A 15310-nucleotide genomic window follows, 5' to 3' on the forward strand; every position below is an offset into this window, starting at 1 on the left:
GCTGGGGGGCAGCTCCGGGCATTTGGGCTTTATCTGGTGTGTGTGTGTGTGTGCAGGGCTGCACGCTGGGGGAGGACGGGTCCAGGAGCCTGGGCATGTGCCAGGGCTGCCGTGCGAAAGGGCAGGAGCTGGAGCTCCAGAGGGGGCTCCCAGAATAGCCACCGCGATCCCGGGCTGTGAAGCTCCTGCTTCCCTCGGTGTCACCCCCGAGGAAGCTCCGGTATTTGCTGGGGAGACCCGCGAGGGCCCTGGGGACATGGAGCGTGCCACGGGCACGGGGCGAGGCTGCGCTCCCCGACGGGCGGCCCCGGGGGGTGGGCTCTGAGCCCCCGGCCGAGCGCTGAGCCCAGCGGATCGCCGGCACCGGCAGCACCCCCCGGTGCGCTCCCCGGTGCCGCCTCTCGCCCCTCCGCGCCCCCCCCCCCGGCCCCGTCCCTGCTTGCCCGGGGGCTGCCGGTGCCCCGGGGCGGCTGCGGGGCGCCCCCGCCCGGCCGTTACCGGGGACCGGGGGGGTGCGGGGCGGCGGCGGTAGCGGGCCCGGTGCCGAAGAGGTTAACCCGGTGGGTTGGAGCCCGGAGCTCCGCGGGCCGCCCTATAAAGCGCCCCGCCGGCAGCGCCCGGTGCGCACGGAGCCGCCGCGCCATGGAGCCGCCGGGCACCGCCGGGGCACCGGGCGCGGCGGGGCGGCCCTGGGAGGACGCCAAGGCTTTCTACGACAACCTCGCCCCCAAGAAGAAACCGAAATCGGTGAGAGCCCCGGGATGCGCCCCTGCCGCCGAGGTGGCCCCTAGCCCGGGGAGGGAGCCCCCTGCCCGGGGAGGGGGGTGGCTGCCCGATACCCCCCGGCTGCGGTGCTCCCCCTGCATGCCCCGTCTCCTCCGGCCCCCTCTCCCTCCAGGTCCCCCTCCGAGTGCCCCATCTCCTCCAGGTCCCCCTCTGAGCACCCCCCCTTCCTCCAGGTCCCCTGCGGTCCTTGGGTGCTCTGTCTCCTCCAGGTGCCCTGGGCTCCACCTATGTCTCTCCGGCTTTCCTTTGGTCCCCCCCCCAGGGGGCCGTCTCCTTAAGGGTCCCGGGGGAAGCCCTGGATGTCTCCAGGTGCCCCCCCTCCTTCGTGGCATCCCTGTGTTGCCCCTGGCTGCCTGAGGTCTCTCCAGAGCCCCCGATCCCCTGGGTTCCTGCACGTCCCCGGACTGTCCCTGTGTCCCCCCAGGGCTGAGATGTCCTTGTGGAGCTGCTCGGTGCCTGCGAGCTGCCTGTCCCCTGCACCCAGCTGGTGGCCAGGGTCAGGAGGTGGCCGTGGCACAGCAGGGGGACAGCCCGGAGCACGAATCCCTGCCTTCGGGCACTGGTGCCACCCCAAGTGGGCTCCCCCGCTCTGGGAGATTAGAGCAAAGCCTGCGTTATCTAACCAGAGCTGAGCCCTGCTGCGTTTAAAAATGGGAGCTCTGGAAGCTGTGCTGTGTCTCAGAATAGCCGTGGCAGCGCTGTGCTGGCAGCCTGGCGAGGCGGCCGCCGGCTGGCCCTGGCCCCGCTGCCTGCGAGCTGCGGGCACCGGAGCGGGGGCACTGCTGGGGCCGCTGCCACGGGACCTGGGGCACGCAGGGCCTGTGGTGGTGAGGCTCCTGGGGGGGGACCCCCAGCAAGGGGAGCTGGCCAGGAGGCCGCTCTGCAGCCCCCAAGTGGGGGCACCCCCCTGCTTCCCCGTGGGGGACCCCTGGTCCGTGCTGTCACCTCGCCCTGCCCGTGGGACAGGGGCAGGCTGGCATGGGGGGGGATGCAGATGGTTTTCTGCCACCCCACGCTCTCAGCCTCCTGTAGGTGTTTGCCTGAGCTCCTCCTCAGCCTCTCCTGGCAGCACGCTCGGTGCCCACCATGCCCGTCTCTGCCGTGTGTGGGGGGAAACTGAGGCACGGGGCATGGCGTGGTTTGCTCGTGTGGCAAACCAGGGGCAGAGCCAGGATCCAGGCGCTCAGGCCCCGAGGTCGGGCTGTGCCCCCCATCCGTGCTGGGCTGGGGCCGATGCCCGCACCCTTCCCCAGGACAGGCTGCGTCCCCGTGCCCGCGGCCGGGCACCTCGGCCGCCCTCGCACACAGCTGGGCTTCACAGCCCTGCCAGGCAGCTGTCGTGCCCCGTGATGGATGGCTGCTGAGCACTTTTCTGCATTATAAATAATGTGTTCTGAAAACTCAGAAACATCCCAGCCATTGCCCTGAACTTTAATCTGATCCTGAGCAGGGGGCTCGCAGCTCCCAGGGCTTCCTTGTGCCTGCGGGAAATGAGGTTTGCTGCCGTCCGCCTGTGCCCTTGCGGGTGCTGCTGGGTCTGCCTGTCCTCGGCTGCGTCTGTCTGTCCTCCTGTCCTGCTGCCTCCTGCAGGTGGGCTGGCAGGAGGCAGGGTGATTTGGGGCACATTTTTGGGAGCACGTTCCTGGCTGGGGAATGGGCTAACGCAGCATCCCCAGAGCCCGGGGGGCTCCCTGCTTTGCAGGGGTCTCTGCTCTTCCCGCGCCCTGGCTCCCACGCCCGCTCCAGCCTCGCTCCTGCCAGCTGGGGGAGGTCAGCAGTGAGCCTTGTCACCCTTGAGCAATGTGGAAAATGTCCCCCAGCATCTCCTGTGACACCGTGTGGGGAGGAGAGGCCGGGCTGGTGGGAGCTGTGCTTTGCTGCTCCCCTTCTCCGGGTGCCCCTCGTCCCCTGCCCCTCCAGTCCCCTGTGCCCATGGGGACCCGTCCGGCTCAGCGGGGTGCCTCCTGGGCTGGGCTCTCTGTAGGTGTTGGGAGCAGTGACTTTTGGGACGCTTTAGCTGGTGAGGAGACCTGTGCTTGACCCCAGCTTCCCTTTTGTGTTCAAGTTTCACACCAAAATTCACCTCCAAGCTTTGAATTTCACCACCAGGTCTTCTGCAGGAGCCAGCCAGGAGCCAGCAGCATCGCTCCAGGGTTTTGGGTAGAGGTGTGTCCCGCAGGACCAGGATCAGCCCCAGGCGGTGCAGAATTACCTGCTGCACCGGGCTGCAGGCTGGGTCTGCCTGGCCTCGGGGGGTGCCAGTGGGAGCTGCTGGTGTTGGGGGCACGGGGGGCACCTGGGCTGGGAGGGCACGGCTCCGCTGCGTGGCCTGGGAACGTGTGGGATTTCCAAACGTCTGCCTCTAATCCCTGGGGGGCCGCTCAGGATTTACGTGCGATTAGGAGGGCGATTTAAAGGCCTGCCAGCTGTTGGGGCTGCGGAGGAAAACGTGGCGTTTCTGCTCACTGCAGGACACACCTTTACATCTAAACTGAAGCGTTTTGGCTGGGTTTGGTGCTTTGAGGAGCTGGAGCGTGTTGGGAGGTCACTTATGGGATGGGGTTTGGACCTTGAGGCTGTGCCAAGGGCTGGGCTGTCGGCATGGGTCCCTCCTGTCTGGGCTGAGCCCAGAGATACACCCGGGGTTATGATGGGACCTTACCCCCCCTGCATCCTGCTCACACCTCTGTTAAACACCTCAATCATCTCCTGGGGGAGCTTCAGGACAGGGCTGGATGTGGCTTCCCATGGGAAGGGAAGAGGGGAGAGGAAGGAGCCGACCCTGAATCCCCAGGCACAGCTTCAGCTGGATTCGGCTGAGCAGAGCCCCACGGCTGCTTCCTGGGGGTTTTGTGGGGCACTGGGCTGCAACCAGCTTTGGCTGACCTTGGGTGCTGCTCTGAGGGCACTTGGGGTGCCCAAACCTGCTGGAGCTGGAGGCTGTGCTGGGATGGGGCCCTGTGCAGGCTCCACGAGCCTCGTGGGACTAAACATAGCCCAGCAAGGGCTGTGGGATGTGCACGCTTTCTATTAAAATGAAGGGTATTTTCTCCCAGAACTGTGGAGTTTCACAGGCAAAATGGGGGCTGTTGGGTTGTTCACAGAGCTCTGGTGGAGGAGTTGAGGTGCTGTGGTTCCCATAGTGCCGTGACTTCCCAAAAGCCACTTCTCAAGCGTGGTAATGACCATCTGCAGTAACAGCGGGGATGGAGATGCATCCAAACAACCTCGAGGAGGGAACGCTTCCAAATGAAATCTCCATTTCAAAGCAATGTCAGAATGCATCCCCCCTCCCTGCAGAGCAGAATTGCCTTGTTCCCGAACAGTCAGCGTTTCCCAGAGCGCAGCAGGGCTGCTGGTGCTGCGAGCTGTGCTGGTGCCTGGCCGAGGCTTTTCCTGCAGAAAGTGCTCAAAGGGGCAAAGCCTCCTCGGCGGGCGCGAGCAGGATCTGGCAGGTCCCGTTCCCAAAGGCTTCCCGCAGGTGGCTGGGGCTCCGGCAGCCCACGCCGGGGCAGAGGAAGGCCCCGAGCTCACGGTTATTTTTATTGCTGTGTTTATTACCTCTTAAATTAACCTCCTGGAGGCTTGTGCCTTTAAATGGCAGGGAAGGGACCTTGAGCAGCCCGCTGCCGTTGCGCAAGGTGCCTGCGCTCTTGGCACCGCCGCTGCAAGGTGTGTGCAGCGTGGTGCAGCTTCGGGCCGGGCACCCGGGGGCCCTGCACACACATCCAGCCCCCCAGCACGCCTGGGTGCTGTGCGTGCCACTGAGCTGCTGTCGGTGCTGGGCTGGCAGGGCAGGAGGCGCTGCGCTGCCACCGGGAGCAAACCTCTCCTTACCCGGAGACACCGCGCGGAGCGGCCGCGCTCCTTGCTGAAGGCTAACGGCCGGATGCTCCAAAGCCTTTAGAGGTTATTAATATTAATATTTTCAGGTAATAAATGGGCCATGACACCGGAGTTATTAATTAGTGAGGCAGAGTGCTGAGATTTGGCCCATAATCAGTTAATAGCTAACACCCACCAGGCAGCTGAGTGTGCGGTGGGGTTGAGACGCTCCTGGGGGTGATGCTGCTGCTGCTGCTCCACTCCCACGTGTGCTTGAATAACTCTGCGTGTCCTGGGGGTTGTTCAGAGAATCACAGATCATTCAGGTTGGAAGAGACCTCTAAGCTCATCTAGTCCAACCTTTAACCTAGTGCTAACAAGTCCACCACTAGACCATGCTCCTGAGTTCTGCATCCACCTGTTTCTTGAAGACCTCCAGGGATGGTGGCGGCTACTCCATGGCTGCAAAACCTTTTCGGTACAGAAACTTCTCCTGATATCCAACCTAAAAGCTGGGGGGAAAAAAAAAATCTGGTTTGGGAAAAAAAAAAAAAAGAACAACAAACGCCTCTTTCCCAAAAGAGCAGGCTCAAAAGGGGATTTTATTTCTCTACAAGGGTCCCTCTGGTCACAGTGATGTTCTCAGACTGAGCTAATCTGTATCTGGTCCTAATCGCCCACTGCTTAATCTGCTTGCTGGGGATTTTGGGTACTGATGCGGCTTCAGAGAGGCATCAACCACGCTGCAGGGCTGGCCCCGGGCGCTGCCTGTGGGGTGGTGCAGTGCTGGGAATGGCACGGGGGCTGCTGTGAGTCACTGCTGGGTGCGTCTGTGCCGGGCAGGATCAGCAGAGCCAGCGTGGGGCAGAGCGAGCCCCGGGGCAGGCCCAGCCCTGCGGGGAGAGAAGGTCCCCAGTGCGGATGGGGCAGCTCGTCCTTGCCAGGCTGCTGTTCTCGCAAAGCCCAGCCCTCCGCAGGGTGGGAGCCTGAACTTTGGAGCACCTGGGTGTGCGGAGCAGGCTGGAGAAGGCACCCTCCGCCTCCGGGCAAGCGGCATCGCTGGGGGATTACTCACAGGCAATGTGCTGCGTGATCCTGGAAATCACGGAGGAGCTGAGGGCGAGGTGTTTCCGCAGTGCTGACGGCCTGGATTTCACGGGCTCCCTGCGGGGATGTCCCCGAGCACCCCAAGCCGCTCCCAGCAGCGGGGCTGCCTCTGCTGCCCTCCGTCCTGGGATCCACTCTGCTGGCAGAGGGGATTTTTCTTGGCCATCAGCAATGACCTGGCTTTCAGACTGCAGGTGGTGATGGGGATTAACACCTTCCAAGGGGAGAGGGAGGACCGGCAGGGGTCAAGAGGAGCCTGACTTTTGTGGTGCCCCCCTCCGGCTGCCAAGTCCCACCGACGGCCCCTTGTTGACTTCAGTGGATGTTGGATCAGGTGCACGAGCATTAATAATAATGACTCATAAATCATTGCTCGCACCACCTGTTTGTCGTGTTTCCGCCCACAATAACTATATCGAGTGTGTTTATGCGCTCAGCTGGCATGGGCTGTTTGTCACATCTGGACGGCAGCACGGGAGTGTGGATCTGGCCGAGCCGCAGCGTGTGGTTTTTCCTGGCAGGAAGGAAAAAGCCACACAAATTCCTTCTGCTCGGGGTCAAGTGGTTCTCCTGGGGCGGCGCCTTGGGTCTGGACGTGTCCCAGGAGCCTGTTGGCCATGGGAGAGCTTGAACACGGTGCAAGCCTCAGAAAAGGGGCCTCGGGTGCGTGGGGACAGCGTGTCAGGGTGCATGCAGGGCTTCTCCCCTGGAGCAGGGGAGGATGAGGGGGCAGCTGCCTGGTCAGTGCAGCCACCCCAAAGAGGCTGGGCTGTCCTGGTGGGGGCTGGCTGCTGCCTCCAAGCAGGGGGGCCGCCAGCGTGGGCTGCCCCCCAGTCTCACCCTTTGCACGCAGCCAAAGCCCGAGAATGCCATCACCATTGCGGTGTCGTCGCGGGCGCTTTTCCGCATGGAGGAGGAGCAGAAGATTTACAACGAGCAAGGGGTGGAGGCCTACGTGAAATACCAGCTGGACCATGAGAACGAGCCCTTCCTCCCCGGGGCTGCCTTCCCCTTCGTCAAGGTGAGCGCCCGCCCGCGTAAGCTGAACCCCACCCACGAGTTTTGGGGCGAGGGGGCACAGCGGGGCGCTGCACACGCAGAAGGGATGGGAAATGAGGGACATACCCACACAGCAAGCAGTGCGGATAAACCTGGCGAGGATGTGCTGCTTCCAGGGCTGGGGGAATGCTGAGTGTTCCAGATTGGCCAACGAGCCCGAGAATTGCAGAAATCATCTCTTTGGATCATATCTAAAGCTTCCATTTAGGGAATTTTCATCTCGCTCTCTGACAATAAAATTGGCTGAATTTAGTCCTGCTGCACAGTTGGCCAGTTTCTAATTTTGACATGTCAAAATGAGGTATTTCAAATTTCAAATATGTTTTCCAATTTCTGCCCCGGTTTTGCTGGATTTGGTGCTGGCCCTCACTGGAGCCATCTCTCACCTTTTCCCAATGAATAAGCAAATCCCCTTGGTGGGGAGAGACTTACTCCCTTCCTGACTGCTTGAGAAGCCCTTCTCTGTAACTCTGAGCTGATGCAATCTCAGCTCCCATCAGAAACTCGAAGCCTGTTTCAGGCAGTAGAATGGTGACTGTGTCTTTTTTCCCCAGTGCAGCCCCTTTTTTCCCAGCTGAAGCCACTCACTGGTGTGCTCATGGCTCAGGGTGCAGCTGGGGCAGGTCCCTGGTTTTGGTGACCAGGAGTTGTGCTCGGTGAGGAGGGCGGCAGGGCCGTGCCCGGGGCTCGCTGACCCTCCTGTCCCTGGTGCTGCAGGCGCTGGAAGCGGTGAACACGCAGCTGCGCGAGCTCTACCCCGACAGCGAGGAGCTCTTCGACATTGTCCTCATGACCAACAACCACGCGCAGGTCGGGGTGCGGCTGATCAACAGCATCAACCACTACGGTGAGCTCAGCACAAAGCATCCTCGTGCAGGTGCTGCCAGCTTTTGGGGGGGTGTTGTGGCTGGGCAGCGGGTTAAGGAGATGCTTGCTCCTGTCTCTTCCACCAAACCGCGTGCTGAGTCCGCTCCTCCCAATCTTCCTGGGTTCTGAGTGGAAGCTGGCACTTTTTGGGGGCAGCCGGGCTCACCCCGCTGTCCACCTGCCCTCAGATCTGTTCATCGAGAGGTTCTGCATGACGGGAGGGAACAGCCCCATCTGTTACCTCAAGGCTTACCACACCAACCTCTACCTCTCCTCCGACGCCGAGAAAGTGAGTGGGGCCATTGAAGAGGGTGAGTCTGGGGTCCAGCCTGGGGCTTGGGGGGGATGCCCAGAGCCCACAGGGGTCGGTGCCAGGAGCGATAACTCCGGTGTCCCCGTGTCGATGTGCAGGTGGGGTGGCTTGCACCACGTCCTGTCAAGGATGGGATGTCCTTGATGCTCCAAAGAGCCTCCAGTTTCCTTGATAAGGCTTTCCTTGGGCTCCACAGCTCTTCTGGTGCAAAGGCGCTGTCTTCCCCCTTTAATTCTTGCATGCAAAGTGAGCACTGTCATTTCAGTTCTTGTTTTCTCTGTGAGAGGTCTCAGGGCCGAGCTGCAGGCGCTGTTTGGTGCGTGCATTTCCTCCCTGTGTTTGCTTGCAGCCTGCTGTGTTTTGCTCTGCTCCTCAACGGACGAGCGGTGTGGCTGGGTCCTCGGGTAGGTGCCACCTCTCACCGTGTGCTTCGTGTCCCCAGGGATTGCTGCAGCCACCATCTTCAGCCCCAGCAAAGACCTGGAGGTGTCGGAGAACCAGCTGCGGGTGGCGTTCGACGGTGACGCCGTGCTCTTCTCGGATGAGTCGGAGCAGATCGTGAAGGCTCACGGCCTGGATATGTTCTTTGAGCATGAAAAGGCTCACGAGAACAAGCCTCTGGCACAGGTAGCGCTGGGTGTCCTGGCACGGTGCAGCCAGAAAAGGCTCCGGGGGAGAGGCAGCCCGCAGGGACGGCTGCACCACGGGGAGTGCGATGGGGCTGGGGGGCTGGCACTGCCAGACTGGGGCTGTGGGATGGCTCCAGCTGCCCCTCGGTGCCACTTCTGGGGGGCTGTGGGGAGAAGGGCTTGGAAAGTGTGCCCAGTCCTGGTGGGACTGGGTGTCGGGAGCAGGGGTCGGCACGGCGGTCTCAGAGTGACGGCTACCCCTTGCTCCGGCAGGGACCCCTGAAGGGCTTCCTGGAGGCCCTGGGGAAGCTGCAGAAGAAGTTCTACTCCAAGGGGCTGAGGATGGAGTGTCCCATTCGCACCTACCTGGTGACGGCCCGGAGCGCCGCCAGCTCGGGAGCCCGGGCCCTAAAGACTCTGCGCAGCTGGGGCCTGGAGACGGACGAGGCGCTGTTCCTGGCCGGGGCTCCCAAGGGGCCGCTGCTGAAGAAGATCCGGCCCCACATCTTCTTCGACGACCAGATGTTCCACGTGGAGGGAGCCAAGGAGATGGGCACCATCGCTGCCCACGTCCCCTACGGCGTCGCCCAGAAGCACAAGCGGCCGGCGCAGGAGAAGCAGCCCCAGAACAGCAAGTAGGGAACAGCACGCGCGGAGCTGGGCCGATCCCGGCAGGAGCCCGGTGCAGGCAGAGGAGGAGGAGGAGGAGGAGGCTGCCGCAGCCTCCTTCAGCCTCGGTGTTTTTGCGGTGTCGTGACGTTGTCCCCTTCCCTCGTGCTGCCTCCCGCGAGGCGCTTCCCCCTTCGTCCGCACTTGCTTCTCTCGAGGACGGGTCTTGGTTTTTGTGCGCTGCTCAGGCCGGGCAGGTTTCATCTTATTGACCCTTCTTCAAACCCCGGGTGATTTCCAAAAGTTTTGATTTAAAGAGCAAATGTTCAGGGTGAGCTGTTGAACTGGAAAGTTAGGAACACAAAAAAAAAAAAACAAAAAAACACCTTTTGTGCAGCTTTGAAGCAAAATGCCGTCCCTTTGCAGTAAAGTGAACCCCTAACTTTGTTCCCTTGCTGGGAAACCCAAGGGAGATCCGGCACCTGCTCCCCAAGGAGAAAACCTCTCATGGCTTTGTCCTCCCACCAAGGTTTTGTCAGCTGCACAGCTTTTCTTTCATACACTGGAATTCAGAAAAATAGAAACAAACACATATTAAAAACAAAACAAAACACTTATCTGCTTGGAGCTTTGGGCCAACGTGCTATGGGCCCAGGTTTTTAAATGTGGGTTCCAGGGCTGGATGAGTTGGCACGGAAAAAACCATCTCAGTAAGACATCCAAAGCCCAGCTCTTGCGTGTGCCTTCCAGGGTCTGCAGACACAAGCCTAGGGCTTGAGTTAAGGTAAAAGCAGGCCCCAACATATTAGGGACATCATTTGAAGTCCATTTAGATAAATCTGCAGAGAATTTCAGCCTTGGGGGTTTAATTAAAGGATTTTTTCCCCTCTCTAAGCTGAGCCCGTAGGAATTGGCAATCTTTTTCTCCTCAGCTTCTTAAAACCTCTAGTGTTTCCTAAAATAGACACCTCTGCTCGTGATGCTGTGAGAAAGAACCAAATCTCTGATTAAAAATCAGGAAGAGAAACCAATTGGAGTGCTGCTCCAAAATCCCTGTGAAAACCACACTGACATTACTGCACAAAGCCATGTCCCGAAGGACACACTCAGGATGAAAATGTGAAGAATACCACTGCTGTGTTTTGCTTTATTATTATTATTATTTTTAATTCTTCAAGGCAGAGCATGCCACGGTTGGGCACAAAGGGTGCCCATGGGTATCAGATGGTATTTTCAGTTGCTTCCAACTTTGCAAACGCCAGTTCTGTGGGCTGAAGTTTCCCCAGGTATGTGTCTGCCCCTGGCTTGACTTTGCTTCAGCTAAAAGCTCAGCCTTTCCCAGCAGTGAGGCTGGAGTGGCGGTTATTGCGCTTCTGACAAATACCCCAACAAGCTAACGATACCCTCATTGGCCCTGCAGACTGTTTTCTCATTGCACTAAATCCTGCTCTAGCAGTGAAAAACAAATTGCACTTTTCCACTCCCCGACTCCTTCACCTTGACAGACTGTTATTTGTCACACCTGGGTGACAAATGCCTCGGAGGAAGGTCTGAGATCCAAACAAAAAGAAGGCTTGAAAGAAATGAGTATTGCAGTAACACATCTGTTAATGTACAGGTCTATAAAAAGGTCCTGTTTTTTTTTGTTTTTTAATGTGAACCCCAGATACTGGGATCTGAACGGTATCTCGCAGCCCTTTTTGGCAGAGGCGGGGGATAACAGCCTGGCCTCCCAGTAAACATTTCCAAGGTGTTTCCTGAAGATCCCATTTTGGAAGCCTGGCCAAGCTCAGCTCGCAGAGGCTCCTGCCAGACCGGGAGGTGATGTTGCGAGGGGAACGGCATCACCAGTGAGCCCTTGGGAGGCAAGGCAGGGTGCTGGTGGGATGGGATGGGATGGGATGGGATGGGATGGGATGGGATGGCCTTGGGATGTGCAGGGAGCTGGGCACGAGCCTGAGGGCAGCAGCACAGTGTGGGCAGCTGTGTTAGGGACTCTGCTTAGGGTCTGCCTGCTGCCAGGGCAGCTCGGGGGACATGGGGCTCAGGAAACGCTCCCCAGGTGAGACGAGCCCCCTTTGCACCTCCTGCATCCCTCCTGCACTGGGAGGATTTTAGGATTTTCCCTTCCCGCGATGGCTGCTCCGTTTGCTTTCACCCATGTGGCTTCCGACGTGTTTTTTCTCCTCCACCACTGACCGGCGGGCGTGGGTTTGCTGCTTGTGTCCTGTCCTCGTGTGCCCACCCGTGCCGTCTGCCGGGGCTGGCTGTGTGTCTGACCGCCCGTGCGGCCGTGCCTTTTGTTCCGCGCTGGCCACCAAATGGACTTCCCTGCTGCATGTCACTGCTGCGAGTTTCACCTCATTGTTCTCCAGTGTTTCTTCTTGTAAACGAACTGCTACGATAATGAAACCCCTTTGGGTGTTTTTCTGTAATAAACTGTGTTGGTCCCAGCCTGACTTTATTGCCGTTCTCACAATGGGTATTTTGGCTCCCTGGTGCAGGCAGCAGGAGTCTGGGGTCCCTGCTTGGGACCTCCCAGGCTTTATGGTGAAGGGATGGGGGTGATTAGAGGAAAAAGGGCCTTTGGGGACTTAAGGGATTTCAGAAAATGTAACAAAAGCAGCTACCTGGGAGCTGGAGAGTGGTGGGATTCCAAGGCAGAGAGATGTGCTGTGAAACCTCCCTCTGCTCCATGAACGGGCTTTTATTGAAACCAGGACTGGTGATGAAGTCCTGGATAAAAATACAATTTGGCAGAAGACTTTTGTCAACTTGATCTTCTCCCAGCCAACAGGTGGGAGGCAGCAAAAGCTTTTTAGAAGAGATTTATTGCTGCTGAAGTACCGGGTTTATCCGAATAGCGACACTGCAGTTCTGGTGTTGGCTCCTCCCCGCCAATAAAGAGAACAGATGGGTTAAGGGGAAGCAACAAATTCTCCATCCCTCGCCAAATATAGCTGAGGAATGTCCATAGGCCCCAGGGCAGCATCTCTGCATGGCCCTCAGCAGGATGTTCTCCAGCAGATTTGTTTGCTGGGGGCGCTTTCCCTGTGCCCACCCCCAGTCCTGCACCTCCATCCTCCAGCTGCCTGGAGGGAAAATCAAACTCCAGCACCAGTAAGTCCAGTAAGTCCCCCGTTGCACCCACAGAAGTCCAGGGGCCCACCCAGCCTGGAGAGGTTGGGATGTCCACACAGACACCAGGAGCTGGCTCTGACGTCCGTGCAAAGGCCACCCAGAGCTCCTGGGGACCAGCGTGAGCCACGGAGCCCCACGGAGAGACACGGGGCAGTGCTGTGCAGGGAGGGAAGGGGGAGGGTTTGTCATTGGGGTGCTGCCAGCCTGAGTTTTTGTTTCTGTTGCCTGTTTTCTGAGATTTTTCCTTCATCAGGCATCGAAGGGCTTTGCAGTGAGAGTGCTTTAAAATAAAGGACATGGAGGAGGAGAAAGCGGAGGCAGAACTGAGGGAGCATTATGCTGCCTCTCAGCTATTGTCAGCGCAGATGTTCACAAGGTGGTTGTGGCTGTAAGCAGTAAGAACTGCTTTTCGTGACAAGCCCACGATTTAACCCCGAGAACGTGTGGGGCCAGTAGGTGAGGGTGTGATGCCCCGATGACCATGGCAGGGCGGTTGGGCAGAGTGCAGGCAGGGCAGATCCTGACACCTCCCTGCCTCAGTTTCCCCATCACCGTAACAGAGCTCAGAATTATCCAGCGGTAACATCAGGTCTGGAGGGTGACTCCTGCTCCTTGCAGAAGAAAAGCAGAAATCCAGGAGTACTCCTAAGTGCAGTGAAACCCCATATCCCTGTGGTGATGCCCGTGTGCCCCCTGGCGTGCAGGGGCCATGCAAACGCAGGGTTGTCCCCGCAGTGCTGGCAGGGACAGGCTGCACTGGCAGGGCTGCACCTCGTCCCCGCAGTGCACGTCATTTATGTCCTTTCTGGAGCACAGAACAGGAGCCAACACATGCGGCCAGGGACCCGCAGCCATCGCCGGAGAGTAAAATGTCAGGGCAGGGGAGAGCCGGTGACAGGATGACAGAAACACCCGGCGCTGGAAGAATAGATTAGAGGACCTGGCGGCAGGAGAACAAGCAAAGGGCACTCGCTATCAGCGCTGGTGGGGCTGTGCCAGGATTTGGATGGCCTGACCACCTCGTTCCTTCGACACCGCTATTTATAGCAGTGTTTGCTGATGCCTCTGTCACCGGAGCCTAAAATGGTTTCTCCGAGCGGTGCTGGGCTGGCGGGGCCGAGCCGCCTGCGCCGGGGAGGCCACCAACGAAGCGGTGACTCAAAGGGAACGCGTGTGAGCTGCTCCTCGCCCCGCTGATGGAGGCCTGTCCCTCTGCCAGGAGACAGCCCCGCGCCCGCTGGCTCCCTGCAGCACGCAGCGAGTGCTCCTGTCAAATCCATGGCCCCTGGCAGGAGGCCTCGGTGGAGTGCGGGGGTCGCTCTGCCGCTCCTCCTGCCCCCAGCCCGGGCTCAGCCAGGTGTGGAGCCTGGCGGTGGGCTCAGCTCCTCCTTTGTTCCGTGCTGCTGAGGGAACCCTGAGGCTGGAGAACCCCGGGGCTGGAGCGAAATGGACACAGCAAAGCCCCCCTAAGTGCAGGCAGCTGTGTCCCCTTCCCACCAGCGGAGCCGAGCACTGAAAACCAGCCTCATTTTTCTGGCTCTGCCCAGGGCAGGGAGATGGAGCTGGGGCTGTTTCCTCGCATTTTCCCATTCCTGCAGCAAAAGCTGCGTCCAAAAGCTCCGCCGGCAGCACGGTGCCAGGCAGCACCGGGAGCCTTCGTTCCCTGGGCAGGGGCCGGGGGCTGCGGAGCCGGCGGAGCCTTCCCCGGCGGCACCGGCAGCGAGCGGGGCTGCGGCGGGGCCGGGGCCGGGGCCGGGGCCGGCTGCGGTGCCGGGAGGGGGCCGCGAGGGGGCGCCGGGGGCTGCGGACCCCCACGGGCGTCCTCGCTCCTGCAGGAGGGCGGCTGGGGAGAGCTGCCCCCAGCCCCATAGCCATCACCCCCACGGCCACTGCTGCCCCCAGGGACATCACTACCCCCAGCCCATGGCTATCACTGCCCCACGGCCATCACTGCCCCCAGCCCCGCAGCCATCCCTGCTCCCAGCACACCGCCTCGTTGGGGTTCACACCCCATGGGGAAGGGCGGCCGTTGGGAGCCCCCTGAGCTGGGAACATGGCGTGTTCTTGTTCTTTTCAGCGCCAGTTTCCACATGCAGCACCGTGGCTGCAGGTGCCAGCGTGGCACGGAGAAGCCATTTCGGGCACAGCGGTGCCACGGCGTGGCTGCCGTTTGGGTGCAGAGGCAGGGCGACTGTCTTGGGCACCATGGCACAACGGACCTCTCGGTTGCACGGCAGGGTGGCCACCCTGGGGACGGTGGCGGGATGGCCGTGTCGGGCACCGAGCAGCCCGGGGTGGCCAGGCCGTGGGGCTGCGGGGCTGCAGGGCCACCAAACAGCATGGCTGGGGCGCTGGGGGCCTTTCCTGCTGGCTGTATAAATAGGCCCCCGCTTCCTCGGCGGCCAGGCGGCCTCCTCCAGGTGCGGCTGGGAATCATTAGGAGCGCTCTGCGCCGGGCTGAGTGTGGGAACTGGAAGAGAAAGCTGGAGAGAGGCCTTCTTTCATCTCCCCACTCCCTCCTCCCCCTGTGTCTGCCAAGCCTGGCTTCCTTTTGAATCCTTTAGCTTGTGCCAAGCGAGGGAGAAGAAGGGGGGGGGGGGAGGGAGGAATAAAGAGAAAAAAGGAAGAAAAAAAAAAAAAACCACAGGAATGCGTCCAGGGATCTGGCTTCATTCAGGCTGCTGAGCCCTGAATACCCCGGCTCCCGCTCGGGGAGCCGGAGGGAGGGAGGCTGCGGCCGCCCCCGCCACGGAGGCAGGGGGAAAACAAACAGGGAAGCGGCATTTGTGCCCCGGCTGTTACCACAGCGACTGACAAAGGGCTGGCGGGCAGCGGGCTGTCTGTGAGGGGGCCGCGGCCGCGTCCCCCCGCCGCGGGGCCGGGGAGGCAGGAGCACGGGTCAGGGCGCCCCGAGCCCGCGGGGGGAGCGAGGGCCCTCGGCGTGTCTGGGTGAAGCCCGGGCCGCGTTTCATCC

General features: G+C 60.6%; 1 protein-coding gene across 1 annotated transcript; it reads left to right on the plus strand.

Annotated features, from left to right (window-relative positions):
- Nucleotides 1-623: 623 nt before the first annotated feature.
- On the plus strand, nt 624-11068 carry NT5C1A (5'-nucleotidase, cytosolic IA). Its single transcript, XM_082777324.1, has 6 exons — nt 624-747; nt 6572-6739; nt 7495-7624; nt 7833-7955; nt 8400-8584; nt 8860-11068. Exons 1-6 carry the CDS (start codon nt 643-645, stop codon nt 9223-9225), a joined length of 1077 nt encoding a protein of 358 aa, XP_082633450.1. The 5' UTR covers nt 624-642; the 3' UTR covers nt 9226-11068.
- The last annotated feature ends 4242 nt before the right edge of the window (nt 11069-15310 follow it).

This window comes from Aythya marila, assembly GCF_965140915.1.
Source record: "Aythya marila genome assembly, chromosome: 22".
NCBI lineage: Eukaryota > Metazoa > Chordata > Aves > Anseriformes > Anatidae > Aythya > Aythya marila.

Bases quoted from the DNA above. Each gene is read 5' to 3' on its own strand.
- NT5C1A (XM_082777324.1), top strand. From the start codon at position 643: ATGGAGCCGCCGGGCACCGCCGGGGCACCGGGCGCGGCGGGGCGGCCC. The intron at 7,956-8,399 runs GTGAGTCTGGGG...TCGTGTCCCCAG, and splicing joins GAGTGGGGCCATTGAAGAGG to GGATTGCTGCAGCCACCATC. The intron at 8,585-8,859 runs GTAGCGCTGGGT...TTGCTCCGGCAG, and splicing joins AGAACAAGCCTCTGGCACAG to GGACCCCTGAAGGGCTTCCT.